This window comes from Spironucleus salmonicida, chromosome 9 (assembly GCF_000497125.1).
Source record: "Spironucleus salmonicida strain ATCC 50377 chromosome 9, whole genome shotgun sequence".
Lineage (NCBI taxonomy): Eukaryota > Fornicata > Diplomonadida > Hexamitidae > Spironucleus > Spironucleus salmonicida.
Window position 1 is genome coordinate 114,595 of NC_090604.1, and position 16,584 is coordinate 131,178.

General features: G+C 37.7%; 1 protein-coding gene across 1 annotated transcript; it reads left to right on the forward strand. All coding sequences in view use genetic code 6, as the record gives it.

The window, feature by feature from the left end:
- Nucleotides 1–1,349: 1,349 nt before the first annotated feature.
- On the forward strand, nt 1,350–15,491 carry SS50377_28416 (Dynein heavy chain; the record flags this gene model as incomplete). Its single annotated transcript, XM_067912183.1, has 1 exon — nt 1,350–15,491. One exon carries the CDS (start codon nt 1,350–1,352, stop codon nt 15,489–15,491), a length of 14,142 nt encoding a protein of 4,713 aa, XP_067760240.1.
- Between the last annotated feature and the right edge of the window lie 1,093 nt (nt 15,492–16,584).

Here is a 16,584-nt window from a genome sequence, read left to right on the forward strand (position 1 = left end):
TACGACCTTATATAATTTCAAAAAATTTAAATAAACATACTATATAATAAATAATATTTTCATGTATTTTAGATTTTTGAATTAAATATTCATGTTTTAATATTTTAACTAGTTAATAATACTAACAATAACTTAATCTTAAAGTAAAACCTGACTATAGTTTTGTTTATTCTCAAAATTATTTTGACTTCATTCAAACATATCTAAAGTAAGAAGTAGAGATATAATCATTTATATTCTAATTTAGTAATTTTTATCCATAAAATTAAGTTAATATTAGCTTAAAATTTAGAAAACCTAAATTTCCGATTTTATTCTAAATTAATTTACTAAATAAGATTATTTAAAAATAATCAAGCAAATATTTATGTAAAACAAAGGATGAACATGCATTACTTATTATGATACTGCAGATTAGTTAAAGTAAAATTAGTAATTAATAATAATATTATAACAAAATTTAGATAAATTATTACAAACATATATAATCTTATTGAAACTGATATATTATATAGTAGTGAATAATGAAATCACTAATGGTAAATTCGCCAAATGCAGGATAAAGAAATGTGAAAAAATAATTTTTGATAGTTTTCACTATCTATAATTAGTAAATTAAGTAAGTATTGTTAATTTTGTAATATTAAGATTAAGAGAATACACTGATAATTAGATATGATACTAAAGATGTATAGCGCTAAAGAGTTCACTTTAAGCAAAACTAAGTAATATATTTGTAATTATAAATATTGTAAAGATTCTTCAATACTTGATCAAATTATATATAGAATTTATACAGTTAAACTTAGCTAGTTCAATAAAATGAATAATTGAAAAGATTAAACGCAAATCAAAATGCATTAGAAGTAATTTGTGAAAATCAATTAATAAATATGTTAATGTGTAATGTTTCATATATTTCTATAACAAAAAACTACTGTTAAAATTTGTATATTTAAATGAGATGAAAACAGTAAACCTCTGAACAAAACCATTTTTCGGTTAAAATACTGATATAAAGTTATCTAACTAATTTCATAAAAAATTTATTACATTAACTTAAGTACAGATATAAATATAAAGATGATGATATTTAAAGGAACATTGTAACAATGATGTAAATAAATAATAGGATATAATCATGAGATTTAATTACTTTATTAACTCTGCAGTATAATTTTTATTCTGATAAAACCTAAAGTTAAAATATAATTTTTATAACAAACCTTCATAATGGAGCGGTTAATTTAATACTTTATATGATTTGATACTTATAATTAACGGTGAGTAAACCATATTATTATATAGAAATATAATAATTTTTTCACCATTTCACATTCTCCGCAAAAATGTCTAATTCTCCATCACGTAAGGCAAATGAGATTGGTGTATTTTAGAATCCGTAATCGCCTTCAAAGCCTCTTCTTTAGCTACCTAAATCACGCGGTTAACATAGTCCTTTCCGTGAGGCATAGCATTAGTCTAAGGACAAGTTCAGACACCCTACAAAGTTGGTTACTAGGTAAAAACCTTAAATTCCTACACCAATACAGTTTTAAGATCAATAAACATAGCAGCTTAACAATATGAATGCTAGCTCACTCTAGCATAACAATGATTTGAATTCTACTCATTTGAGTACGTAATAGTAAAACATAAATGAGACTCCTCATAGTTAAGTAGAAGCTACAATTCCTATTATACCTCAGTAATAGAGAAGTTAGCTAGCCTCTCAAATTCTACATTTCATGTCAAATCCACAGATTTATATTAATTTTATTACTTAGAGTAATGAATTACCTCGTTCAATTGCACTTGAGAGGAAAAGACGTGAATTAGCTCAAATTGATATTATAGATCAAATTATGGCTAATAATCCTAATACAAATCTTTAGAACCTTTAGTTTTATGATGATGAAACTTATACTACAAAATCTATTTCTTAGTGGATGAAAGAAACTAAAGAAGTAGTTATTTATGATGCAAATCGCGGTGAAGAACGTACCGTAAAAGGACTTTATGGATAATGCTATATAAATAATTCATGGGAGCAATGTGTAGTAATCGGCATAAAGGGAGAAAAACTCTTAGTATATTTGAAATCTAATAATAGCGTTAAATATCTCATTTACAAAATTTACGTTTTTATTTGGGGAGAAGATCCTCGTGTTTACGCATAAAGAATTTAAAATGCATAAATTCAAAAAAGCCTGGACGAATCGTTAATGCGCTATTTTTCTTGTGTAGAGAACATGCCATTAAACGGTTTAGTAGAGTTCTAATGGGCAGAAAATGTAAGATTTAAGTCAAATGTAATGATTCAAGGAAAGACAATCTTAGGCCTCAACGACCAACAGTATTAAGATATTTAGAGCGATGTTAAAAAATAAATTGATTAACAAATCGTTGAAATTTAAAATTTATTCTCAACTTGTTAAAATCAGATTTTATTTAATATTTCCCTTAATAAATAGCCAAGTTTGATAATCGAAATGCAACTAGAACAGGCAGTAGAAAAGCTACAAGATAATTATTGTGTATTATTTAACAATATACAGAAAAGTACATATCCTTATTATTACATGATAAGTAACTAGTAGTTTGGTACCACTTATGATGAAGTTACCTTTAACGTTAAATAATTTTTATAGGCAAAAATGGTTGAAACTAAGCAAGTTTTAGCATTCAACTCATTTTTTACATCCGTTAATGCCATTTAAGCATTATTTATTGCTAAAAATGAAGCTGAAAAATTAGTTAGTTATTAAATTAACTAATAGGCTATTAGTATTAATTCGGTCGCTGAATCATATTATGAGATCGAAAATTTAACATTTGATTAATTATAATACAACACTTCATTGTATCATTTATTGGTTAAGAGCACTTGTCCCGTAATTAGTGTTTTACAGAAGGTATACAATGTAGAAGAATTTAAAACCTTATAATTAAATCACTAGAAATCACTTAAAAATTATTTAGAAGAAAGCTGGATAATTTCACTTAAAAACTAACTTTTAGAAGTTTTGAAAGGTAGTGGAAAAGGTCATTTTAACGTTTAAGTAAAGAGTAAAAACGTTTATATGAACTCAAAGTTAAGAAAATTAGTTCTCAGAATTATTTATTTATTAAATGATTCTATGAGAAGCTTAGTTCTTAATAGTGTTTAACAGTACGTTTAATTTTTCAAAATTAATTCAGAGTGGAAGGTCAAATGTATTGACAGTTAAAAAGTGATAGTGGAACATGCTGATAATTCTTTCAATAGCGAAGATGTAGAAAACGCATTGACCTGTTATAGATATCCAATTTTCAGTATTAATATCACAATCGATGACAAGATTATCGGAAATGACGATAAGATGATATTGGATAGATTAGAATAAACTTTCATTTACGGTATTTCACCTTTAACAGAGGAAAAAGACATGGAAAGCAGTGAAAGCGAACAAGATCATGGAGAAGCTGATTCTGACCCAGAAGGCGATAATGCTGAGAAGAAGGAAAATGCAGTAGAGTAAAAAATAGTGTCTAAACCTAAAGCTTAACAAGCTTAAAAGCAAGATAAGGTTTAAGAAGTGTAATACGTTAAGTCATTGGCATTTTCTAATTAGCTCTAAGACTTTATTTCAGCAGTAATGCTTACCTTTGACAATGGTTTGAAGAGTGTATCCTCTATTCCAGATATTGAGCCAATGCTCCTAATTGCAATTGTGTAGTCTGAAAAAACTTATATTTGCCCTCCCGAACCAACCGAAGATGTTTTTAAAGAAGCAAGAATTGCTATTGAGTAATATGTTACTAAGATGTATGGATTCTTACCAGACTACATCAAACAGTTTAACAAGTATAAGGAGATTATTCTGACGGATAATGAGAAACTTATCGCTACCATTAAATATAGAGCTGAGATGTACTTATAATCTTAAAAGGAAGATGTTAAGCAAAACGAAGAGGAAGAAGTGCCAGATGTTTCATAAGTTATGTTGTAAGCAATTGAAAACACAACCCCTTTAGACCCTGATGGCCTTAAAGCACTGGTTCATTAAAAGTTAGCTTAGGCCAAGTAAATATAGATTGAAATACCGGAGGCAGTCCATGTAGGCGCATTTTTGGTCAAAAACTAGGCACTAAGAAACTATTTATCATAGAAGCTGTAGACACAAGCCGAGCTTATCTAATAGATTATCATAGAAATTGCCTCTAAAAAGGCTGTTATGATTGGTACTGTATTTAATAACTTAAACAGAAAATTAAACCATAAATCTAAAAGTATAGAAGAGGTAATTAAAATCGAAGAATTCCTTAAGAATAAGCTGGATTCTGTTTTAACAACCATGAAAGGTAATATCAGCATCATGAATCAGTATTATTCAATTTTAGATGAATTGTTACTACAACAACCAGCTCAGGTTATTGCTTAAAGATTCAAGACTGCTGGATATCCTCGCGATATTAATATTCTTTATAAGGAAACTTCCACTATTATTGAATCAGATAAAGTTAAATTTAGGGATCAGCAAAACCACGAACAGCTTACTTTGGTTAAGGAAATCGATACTTCTACCCGAAATGCTCAGAATTTCCCTCACAAATTCTTAAAAATCGATGATTACAAGCTGGCGAATGAAGAAGCTGAGCGCTTAGGACGTTAAATGAAGAGAATGTACGAAAAATCGAAGGTTATTAATAAGAGAGAAAGTCTACTTCTTTAACAACAGACGGATTATTCAGCTCTTGATATCACAATCAAAGAGTTTGAACCTATATAGACTATCTGGCGTTGTATGGCCGAGTTCAAACAACTTAGTAATAAAATTATGTCTGAAGATTTCCGTCTAATTAACGGTGAGAAAACTCAAAATCAAATTGATATAGCTCTTAAAAACGTGCAGAAGAGCATTAGGTTGATTAAGGAAGAGAACGAGTAGGTAAGAAATATTGGTGAGTAAATTAAGCAAGAAATTGTAGAGTTTAAGAAGCATTTGCCTTTACTCTGCGCACTCAGAAATCCAGGTTTAAGAAAGAGACATTGGATTAAGATATCTAAAGAAACTGGATGCAATTTGTAGCATTTACGCTACATCAATGGCATTGAGCTCAAGAAATTCAACTCCAAGGACGACGAAGAAAAATCAGAAACTGACTATCACGATATGACTGTCGAATAAATCGAAGAACTTAATAAACAACCAGTAAACTTCACATTTAAATAGGCATTAGAAGAGTTCTAGCTTTAAAGCGGTACAAAGCTTTAGAAAATTCTTCAGATATCAGAAGTAGCCACTAAAGAATTCTAGCTCGAACACATCATTTTAACCCTTGAAAACACCTATAAAACAGTAAATTTCAACCTTGTTCCTTACAACAACTCTGATTCATACATCCTGAAACAACTAGATGAAATCATCCAATAACTTGACGATAACATATCTTTAGTCCAGTAAATCGCATTTTCGCCTTTCAAGAAATATTTCGAAGAAATAATCGCATCTTGGGAGTTCAAGCTTACACTCACAAGCGAAATCATCGACATCTGGGTCCAACTTCAGCAATCTTGGCTCTATTTAGAGCCTATTTTCTCGTCCCCAGATATCTCAAAACAGCTCCCTACAGAATCGAAAATCTTCAAGCAAACCGATCAATTCTATAGAAAGTTCATGCAGAACACACAGAAAATCTTAAATGTCATTAAAATCACGACAGAAACCGACAAATTATTGCACAAATTGACAGAAAATGCAAAATAGCTGGAAATTGTCCAAAAAGGCCTTGCAGAGTACTTAGAAACCAAGAGAATTGCATTCCCGCGTTTCTACTTCCTCTCGGACGAGGAGCTCCTTTCCATTCTCTCGAACACCAAAAACCCAACTTCTGTCCAACCCTTCCTCCGGTCTTGTTTCGAGAACGTTGGAAGGCTCAAATTCGTTGAAGAACGCGAATTTGAGATAGTTTCTATGACGTCCCACGAGGGCGAAATTGTTTAATTCGTCAATGGAGTGGTGCCTTCTGGAAATGTCGAAAATTGGATGCTGACGCTCGAAAAGCAAATTCTGAAAACCGTCAAAATCCGAACCGTCGAAATGCTCATTTTGTACCTAAAATAAGTCAGCAAAGACGGTATTTCAGGGCGTGCGAATTGGGTTAAAAGCAGCTTCAGCTAGGGAGTCAATATCGTTAATTAGCTGAATTTCGCGAATGATACCGATTGGGCCATTGTTGGTGGCTATTTAGAGAAATATCGAGATCTGTTAGAGAAACAACTCGATTTGATGACTAATTTGGTCAGAAACGGGCTGAATAAACAGGAAAGTAAGTGTTTTAGCAGCGTTTTGACATATGATGTGTTTTAAAGAGATCAAATCCAGGAATTGATCAACCAGAGAGTCAGTTAAGTCGGCGATTTCAACTGGGCAAAGCACCCTAAGCATTTCTGCAATTTGGACAGCTTTTACGAGCAAAGTATCATCGGCTGCGAGGAAAATTACATGGATAAAGCAGGATTCGAAAAAGCTGCTTACTTAGAAAAAATAGAGCAAATTTGCGAAGACGCGGTCAAATTAGACACTAATTTCACCATTACGTTCAATCAAGTCATCAGCTCGCTTCCCTATTAGTTCGAGTACTTAGGCAACACGCCAAGGCTAGTTATTACTCCGTTAACGCTGAAAATCTACTCCACAATCGCGCAGAGTCAGACACTGTACAAGTTTTCGTCAGCTTCTGGACCCGCTGGTTCAGGCAAAACTGAGACTTCCAAACAAACGACAAACAAGGAATTCGGTCTCGTTTGCGTCGTTTTCAACTGCTCTGAGGGTCTCGATTTGATTGGAATCCGTCGAATGCTCTCAGGCGTTATCTCATCGGGCGGCTGCCTGATCATGGACGAAATCAACAGATTGAGTCTGGATGTCCTCTCAGTTTTCGCCCAAATGGTTCTTTCGGTCCAAAGAGGGCTCTAAATGTGCGGCGGCTCAATCGTCAAACCACCAGTTTCCGAGTTCGGAAAGCCGGCTGCCCATATTTAGAACGTGAAAATCAACTTCGAAGGTGTCGAATTGACGCTTCAATCGACGGCAATTGTCATTATCACGTAGAATCCGAACTACTCTGGTCGTCAGAAGCTACCGGCAAACTTGGTAGCTTTGTTCCGTGCCGTGTCCGTCATGGTGCCTAATTACATGAAAATCTGTCAAATTAGACTCTATTCGTTCGGGTTCAACAAGGCGACCAGTTTAGCTCAAAAGGCGACTTCTGTGTTCAAACTTTGCTCGGAACAACTCTCTTTGTAGTCATGGTACGATTACGGTATGAGAGCTATCAATTCGACTATTTAGGCCGCTGGAAACATCAGATAAGAGCTCGGAAACTTCTGTATTTAGTCTGAGGATTTGATTCCTCAGGTCGACGGAAAACCCGATAATAGGTATTACACCGAAGATCAGATCGTTTTACGGGCTATTACAGAGGTCAATTTGCCAAAATTCTTGGCTGCAGATGCGTTCTTGTTTAGCAATATTTTGAAGGATCTGTTCCCTGGCGTTTCTCAACCTTTTATAGATTATCAGAAACTTATTTCCGAGCTATAGGTAGTTTTGCGCTCTAAATAACACAAATTCTTGCAACCAGAACCTACTTTTATCAGTAAAATTGTTGATTTGTACATGACTATTAATTTAAGGCATGGGTTGATGACATTAGGGCCAGCTTGTTCTGGAAAAACGGAGTCATTATACACTTTAGAGACAACTATGAACAGGCTGAATAAGCGTGAATTGGATGAGAAAATGGTCAAGTTCAACAAATTATTAAAGCAGAACCCTGACTTACCAATTGCAGAGATGTCCACTTATATTTAAGAGGATTTCAACTTCATGAAATATTTCATTTCTAGAATCAATCCAAAGTCCATCACAATGGATCAACTGTTCGGTTAATTTGATGCAGTTTCCAAAGAATGGTAGGATGGTATTTTAAGTACTCAGATTAGAACAGCAGTTGGTGATTATAACAAACATCAGTTTTGGATTGAAAACGAATTATACAATGAAAACTTCCAGTCTGACAGCGTACCAACAATATCAGATGTTAACCCATTAGTTTTCCTATAAAAATCTAACTTCACAAGATAAATTTGTTTATCTTGCGGTTATATTGACTCTCTCTGGATTGAGTCCCTTAACACGGTTTTAGATGACTCAAAACGTCTTTGTTTGAACTCTGGTGAGATCATTGCTTTATCGCCAGTTATGAACTTGGTTTTCAATATGGATTCCGTTGCGGAGGCCTCTCCAGCTACAATTTCACGATGTGGAATGCTTTATTATGAGAGTTTGAACATAATTACCGTAGGTGGAACTAAACTTGAAAATGGCGAGCTGGTCATGGGTGGAACATTAAAATTAGATAATTATATCTAAACATATTTAGACCGGTTGCCTGATCAGTTAAGAATAAATAATGTTGACTTAAGTAAAATTGGCGAAATTAGTAAAAATTTCGAGACAAAATACGGTATCACCGAAGACTATTGCAGTATTTCTCAAACAATTAAGCGCCTTTCAGATACCTATATCGCATAGTCTATTGCATACTTGAAATATAACTGTATGATGAACTAGGAGATTTTAGATGCAAACTTAGTGCTCAGTCTTTACAAACTACTTGACTGCTTCATAGCTGAGCTTAAAAAGAACGACTTTGGATATTATGAATAATATCAGATTATTATGTTCGAAAAATACCTTGACAAGTTCTTCTTCTTCTCGCTCATTTGGAGTGTTGGAGCAGTTATCGGCGACGAAGAATCTAGACTATTATTCAGTAATTGGCTTAAGAGCTAGATAATTAAAAATAATGACTTGAAAGATTTACCTTTTAGCGAATAGTTAGTTTTCGATTATCAGTTCGTTTACACAGGCTTTTGCGATCTTAAAGACTAGGTTAATGTGATGATAAACGAAGGTAACGATGTAGAAGAAGGATTAAAAGAACTTGTTCAATAAAATTGGAAACCTTGGGGATGGGATGTTTTAGGAGACTTAGATGTCAACTAGTTAGTGCTCAAAGGAAATAAGAATCCAGATGCACTTTAAAATATTAATCTACTGGAAACTATTATTCCTACACCAAACAACATCAATTAGACTTACATAATTCAGAAATTACTTTCTAACAACCATCATCTTTTAATTGTTGGCCCTACAGGATCTGGCAAAACTCAAATCATTAAGAATTACCTACTAAATTCTCCAGATGCTAGCTATCAGGTACCTATTTCTACTACATTTTCGGCTAATACCTAAGCTAATGATTTGATGCGTTTCATCGATCAAAAGTTAGAGAAACGTCGCAGGGGTGTTTTTGGACCTCCTGCTGGAAAGAAGTATGCACTGTATATCGATGATTTGAATATGCCTATGAAAGAAAAGTACGGTTGTATTAACTCCCACGAACTTATCCGCTAGCTTATTTCTCATGGTGGTTGGTATGATTTAAAAGAAATTACGTTCAAACAGATTATCGACACAAATGTCATCTGCTCCATGTGCCCTGTTGGCGGTGCCAGAAATGCTGTTAACTAACGACTTGTAAGGCATTTCAACGTCATCAACTTCCTAGAGCTCAATAATACTCAACTAGACATGATTTTCTCACAGATAGTCAATTTTTGGACCGAAAAAAGCTTCGACAAGGAAGTTATCGGTGAGGCTCCATTTGAGGTAATCAAATCGACACTGGCCTCGTTCATCGACTCAGAATTAAACATTTACAACGAAACCAAATTGCAGCTTCTCCCAACGCCATCAAAAATGCACTATACGTTCAATCTCCGCGACTACTCGAAAGTATTCCAAGGCCTGCTAATGGTCGACCCATAATTCATTTATTTGGACGGAAAAACCTCGAAAGAGACCTCTCAGATAACGATAAATTCACCAGAAGACATCAAACGCAATCTGCAAGAGCTATTTATCCACGAAAATCTTCGCGTTTACTACGACCGTTTAATCGACGACAAGGACCAGGATTTCTTTGTTTCCACTCTAAAGAAGAACATCGACCAGTCACTTCTCCAAAGCACAGACTTTGGCACCTTGATTTTCGGTGATTTCATCCAAAATTTCTCCATCAAAAACTACTAAAAACAAGACGATTTGGTCCAAATGAAGCAGAAATTGAACTCAGTTTTAGTAGAATACAGCGATTACACACAGCAACCGAGCGATTTGGTGCTCTTTACGTCTGCAATTCAGCATTTGGCCAGAATCGTCAGAATCTTGAGACAACCAAATTCGAACCTTTTGCTCATTGGCGTCGGGGGCGTTGGCCGTCAGTCTTTGACGAAAATCGCAGCTTTCATCCTCAAACTTGAAATTTTCCAAATTGAGCTCAAAAAGCAATATTCAATAACGGAGTGGAAAACCGATATTAAAACGACTTTGCTCGAATCCGGTCTAAACAGCAAAAACCAGATTTTCCTGATTTCGGACGCTCACATTTTCGACGATAAGCAGCTCGAAGACGTTTCTTTGATGCTCAATTCCTGCGACTTTTAGAGCCTTTACGAGCCGGCCGAACTTGAGCAAATTTACACGAAAATGAAGCCAATTTGCGTAGAAAAATAGATGTAAACCACAAAAATCAACCTATATGACTTATATTTGTAAAATATTAAACTTAATTTCCACATTGTGCTCTGCTTTTCACCGTCTGGAAGCGCGCTCAGAACGCGTTTAAGGAAGTTCCCAGCGCTCGTTTCGTGCACGTCCATTAACTACATGTTCAACTGGCCCACGAACGCGCTGAAAGACGTCGGAAGACAGCTTTTGGGCTTCAACGAGCTGAACGACCAGGAGGCAATTCAATTCTTGAATAACTTCCTTATTAACGTTTCTAACGACAACAAGGAGCTTTTGCAGAACCAGATCATCGATTTTTGCGTTTACGCGCACCAGTCAATTGAAAAATTCAGCGTTCAGTACAAGCAAGTTCTGTCAAGATCCAACCACATCACGCCAACGCTATTTTTGAACCTTCTGCAGTTCCTGCTAAAGTTCTTGTAGCAAAAATTCAACTCCTTGAAGACGTATCAAGTACAGCTTTCGAACGGGCTTACGAAACTCGTCGAAACGCAGCAAAAAGTCTCAGAAATGCAGGAACAGCTCACGAACTTGCAGCCGCTGCTAAAAGACAGCCAGGAGCGCGTAGCGGTCCAGGAGCAGCAAATTACAGCTGATACAACGCTCGCAAATGAAGCTAAAAATCAAGCCTCAATCGAGCAAAATCTGGCAGCTGAGAAGCTCAACTAATGCCAGACGATCGAGGCGGACGCCATGCGCGATTTGGCGCAGGCGCAGCCCCTTTTGGACGCTGCGATGACCGTTTTGAACTCGCTCGAGAAGAAGGATTTCACGGAATTGGGCAGCTACGCGAATCCAGCGCTGGCAATTCGGCAGTGCATGGAGAGCGTCTGCATCCTCTTTCAGCTGAAGCCGAAGCGCGTCGCGGACTCGCAAAACGTCGGAAAATTCCTCGAGGACTACTGGGACGAGAGCAAGAAACTGCTCGGAAACAGCGGCGCGCTGATGACGAATTTGAAGACTTTCGACAAGGAAAACATCCCAGAAAGCGTGATCAAAAAGCTCGATTTCTACATCAAATTGGAGGATTTCAACCCCGTTTCCATGAAGAACAAATCCGGCGCCGCGTCCGGCCTCTGCGCGTTCGTTATCGCCATGTACAAATTTTATTATATCAATTTGGAGGTCATTCCGAAGCGCAAGGCGCTCGAAAAGGCGCGTAGCGAGCTCGGTGAGGTCCAGGAGAACCTCAAAATCACGAATTAGAAGGTTAGCGAGATTTAGAGTAAACTTGATCTGCTGTAAGAACAGTTCACGGGGGCCATAAACGAGAAAAATGCGATCAATTCGAACGTCGAGGAGACCGGAAAGAAGCTCCTGCGCGCCGAGCAGCTCATCCAGAGCCTCGGGGGCGAGCAAATCCGCTGGCAACAGCAGCAGAAGGACGTCGAAATCGACATTTTGGCCGTTCTGGGCGACGCGATGCTCGCGAGCTGCTGCCAGATTTACATTGGCGCCTTCACGCCCGATTTCAGGGCCAAAATCGTCGAAAGTTGGAAGCTGAAACTCGAGGAATTGGGCATCAAATTCAGCGGAAAACAGGCCATTGACATCATGTCCGATCAAGTTTAGATCATGGAATACGTGAATTAGTACAAGTTGCCGCAGGACATGAACAGCATGGAGAACGCCGTATTTCTCTTTAACAGCATCAAGCAGATTCTGATCATCGACCCCCAAAATCAGGCCCAGAGCTTCCTGCAAAACTACTATTCCGAGTCGATTATCACCTGCAAGGCGAACGACAAAGACGTGAGCAAAAAACTCGAAAACGCGCTCAGATTTGGCAAATAACTAGTAATTACGAACTTGACGGAAACAATAGACCCGATTTTCACTCCAATTTTGGAATTTAACCCGTAGAATTAAACTTCGATAAAAATCGATAATTAAGTAATATAATATAATAATAACTTTAAATTATTTTTAATTACGAACCTTTCCAATCCGGAATTTTCGCCTGAGCAGTTCGTGAAATGCTGCGTTTTGAACTTTTCGTTGACGCAGTTAGGCCTGCAATCGCAGTTGCTAGGCGTGCTAATTCAGCTGGAACGGCCCGATTTGGAGGGCCTGAAATCGTCACTTTTGCTCTCAAATTCGAAAATGAAGAGTGAAATTAAAGAGCTCGAGCAGCGCGTTCTGCTGCTTCTGAGCACCTCCGAAGGCGACATTTTGGACAATATTCAGCTCATCGACACGCTCAGTTTGAGCCAGAAAACGGCCCTCGAAATCACGACGAAAATGACCGAATCGCTCCAAACAGAGCGCGAAATCGACGAAATCCGCCAAAAATACGTCGTAATGGCCGAACGCGGTGCGATTCTGTACTTCTGCATTCAGGATTTGAAGGAAATTGAGTTTATGTACCAATATTCATTATAATGGTATATTAATATATATAAGTAAAGTATACAAATGACGGAATAAGAAGCGGAATTGGAAATTCGACTGGAAAAACTGATCGAAGTTTTCACGTATTTCCTGTTTTAGACGATTTCCAGGAGCCTCTTTGAGAGCCACAAATTGATTTTCGCGATGTTAATGTGCGTGCGAATTCAGATGAATTGGGGCAAAATCACGATTTCAGAATTGAAGTTTTTGCTGATTTAGAGCGAAAAACCGATTTCAAAGTCAATTCCGAACGATTGGCTGACCGAAAAATAGTGGAATTATCTGAACTAATTAGAGGAAATTAGTCCGAATTTCATAGGAATTACGGAATCGTTTTCGACGCCTTCCACGTGCCAAGAATGGAAGATTCTCGTGGAATCGAACGCGCCGGAAACGCTCGATTTCCCGAAGCCGTTTGACAGCAATTTAACGCCATTCCAAAAATTCCTTCCACTCCTTTCACTCCGCCCTGACAGAATAAACCAATACATTACTATTTACATATAATAATCATTGTCCAAACAATTCGCTGAACCACAAATTTTCAACCTCGAAAAGTCGTTTTTGGAGTCCAACAACATCACCCCGATCTTATTTGTGCTCTCTGACATGGCAGACCCGATTTCTGACCTCATAAAGTTCGCTGAGCAGATGCGCATGAGCCGAAAAATGCAAGTTCTATCGCTCGGCCGCGGCATCGAACAGACCGCAATTAACCTCATTAAGGACTACGCAGAGCGCGGCAGCTGGGCCGTGCTACAAAACTGCCATTTGAGCGTGAAATTTCTACAGATTTTGAACAATTAACTCGATATATTATATAGTAATAAGCAAGAAATACATAAAGATTTCCGCCTCTTTTTGTCGTCGCAGGCCTGCGATGAATTTCCGGTCCAAATTCTGCAGAATTCGGTCAAAGTTTCAGTCGAAAACCCGAACAATCTGAAGAGCAATTTGCTGCGCGTTTGGCAGGGCTGCGTGAGCGACAAAATGCTCAACGAGAGCTGCCAGAATATCGCGAATTAGGCGAATTTCAAGAAGCTCGTTTACAGCCTCAGCATGTTCTACGGCGTCCTTTTGCAGCGCAAGAAATACGGCCCAATCGGCTTCAATACGCCCTACGCGTGGTCAGTTTCCGACATCGAGACTTGTATCAGTTCCCTTCCAGTCTTTTTGGACCGCTACGAAACGTACCCCAAAGAGGCATTATTGTACCTATTTGGGCAGATAAACATCGGCGGCTGCGTGACGGACAGCACGGATTAGCGCACCGTTGACGCGATTTGCGTCGATTATTTGAGCCCTGAAAGCGTCAAAAACGGCTTCAGTTGGCAGGCCCAAAAAGTTGATATAACGCTGAATTTGCTCTCTCAGGTAAGCGACGACTTGGACTATTAAGGCTTTTTGGCTCACATCGACCGCTGCATTCCGCTAAATATCGACCCCGAAAATCTCGGCCTCAACAGCAACTCGAATATCACGGCCGAACTGAAGGAATCGAACGAGTTCTTAACGGCGATGTTGCGCCTCCAGCAGCGCGTTCTGAGCGACAATTCGCACTCCGCCGAAGGCGATAACGCGAATTCTGACGTCGCGCAGATCGAAAATCTGCGCAAATTGATTCCTCAGGAATTCGATATTGAGGCCGTGCAATTCAAGTTTCCGACGCTTTACGAGGAGTCTCTGAACTCGCTTTTGGTGCAGGAATGCGGCCGCTATAACACGCTTTTGCGCGTCATGAAAACGTCGATTTCCGAGCTGATTCGCGCGATTTCGGGCCTCACGATTTTGTCCGCTGAGCTCGAGGAGGTCCAGGGCGCGATTTTGACGAACAAAATCCCGCTCCTTTTCGACAAATACTCGTTCCCGAGCCTGAAACCCCTTTCCAGCTACATGAAAGACCTGATATAACGAATTCGGTTTTTCGAGAATTGGATCAGTTTCGGGAAGCCAGAAATCTACCATTTGCCGTCTTTCTTCTTCGCTAGCGGCTTCCTGACGTCCTGCATGCAAAATTTCGCTCGGAAGTACAAGATTGCGATCGACACAATCGAGTTCAATTTCGACGTTACGGGCGTCGTAATTAACGATTCTGAGCACATAAAAGGCGGTGCGAAAGGGGTCGAAATGGACGTTTTGCGTGACGGAATTTACATCTCGGGGCTCTACCTCGAAGCAGGGCGTTACGACGTGCAGAAAAAGGTGATTCAGGAGGCGATTCCGCGCGAGCTCTACAGCAAAATGCCGGTTATGGTCTTCACGCCCAGCGACGTTCCTGACGCGCGTACGGACTTCTACAGCTGCCCCTGCTACCGCACGCTAGCTCGTTTTGGGCTTCTCAGCACGACCGGGCACAGCACGAATTTCCTGCTCTTCATAAACGTGCCCTGCGAGGAGGGCACATAGCGGCACTGGGTGAAGCGCAGCGTTGCGCTATTTGGCAATTTGAGTGATTGATGGAGTGGAAATTATATATTATAATGTATAATAATAGGTATTTGGTGGAGGGGAGGGGAGAGTTTGGAGTGGAGTGGAGTGGGGAAATTTTAAATATTGTTTATAGTATATAATAATGATAAATTTGGTGGAAGGGGAATGGATGCTAGAAAGATAGCGAGGCGGGAAGCGGGCTAAGGACGGAGGTTTTGGGGGCTGATCGATACCTGATGGGGGCAGATAGTGCGGATTCGGCGTGGATTAGAAATAGCGGTGGATAAAGCTAAGGAGCTTGGTGTAAATCTTGAAGATTTACTGCTCTAAGATGCAGTTCTGCTTCTCAGCTACTGCTAATTAAGCGCTTGGATAAAATTATCAGGAAATAACATTTTAGTGTAAAAGTAAGCAATTAATGTTGCCAGCAGGGCAGTCGGACTTTGGTGGTTTTAAGTGGTGAGGTTTCAGTTTTTGTAGATAAACTAATGAAATTTAGATGATTTTAGTTAGTATTTCTTTATTTTTTGTATTTTAATGATTACTAAATGAATGAGTTTAGATAGTTAGACTTTAAGTGCTACTAAGGTTGTTTTGCTAGCCTATAAAACTGAGAATTTCGTATGGCATGTAGGTAGTTTTATTTTAAGTGTATTAGTATATAATAATACGTTCTTAAATAATTATTTTTGAAATTACGGGAACATTCAAAAACACCAATTCTTAAGTTAAAATTTATTCTAAAACTAATACGTGGATAATAATTATATATTATTAAAGCAATATATAAGAATAATTCTAGCTACTGATTATAAATTTAATACATTAAGCATAATAAAGTAGAATATAGAACTCAAACTATACATTAGAAACTCAGTTTTATCAGACTAATCTCAAGCGCAAACCGCAAAAAAGCGGTTAAGTCTATTTCTGATTCTAAACTCAATGTCATTTATTACCACATCTCGAGTTTCTCGTTTAAGAATTGGAAAACAACTTTATATTCTATATAAAAACTTTATATTTTCTGCTAGCGAAACTTAAAAAGTACAAATATGCTCTTTAATACAATATATTTAATTTATTTCACTCTATACGTGACGTATTTGCAACTAAGACT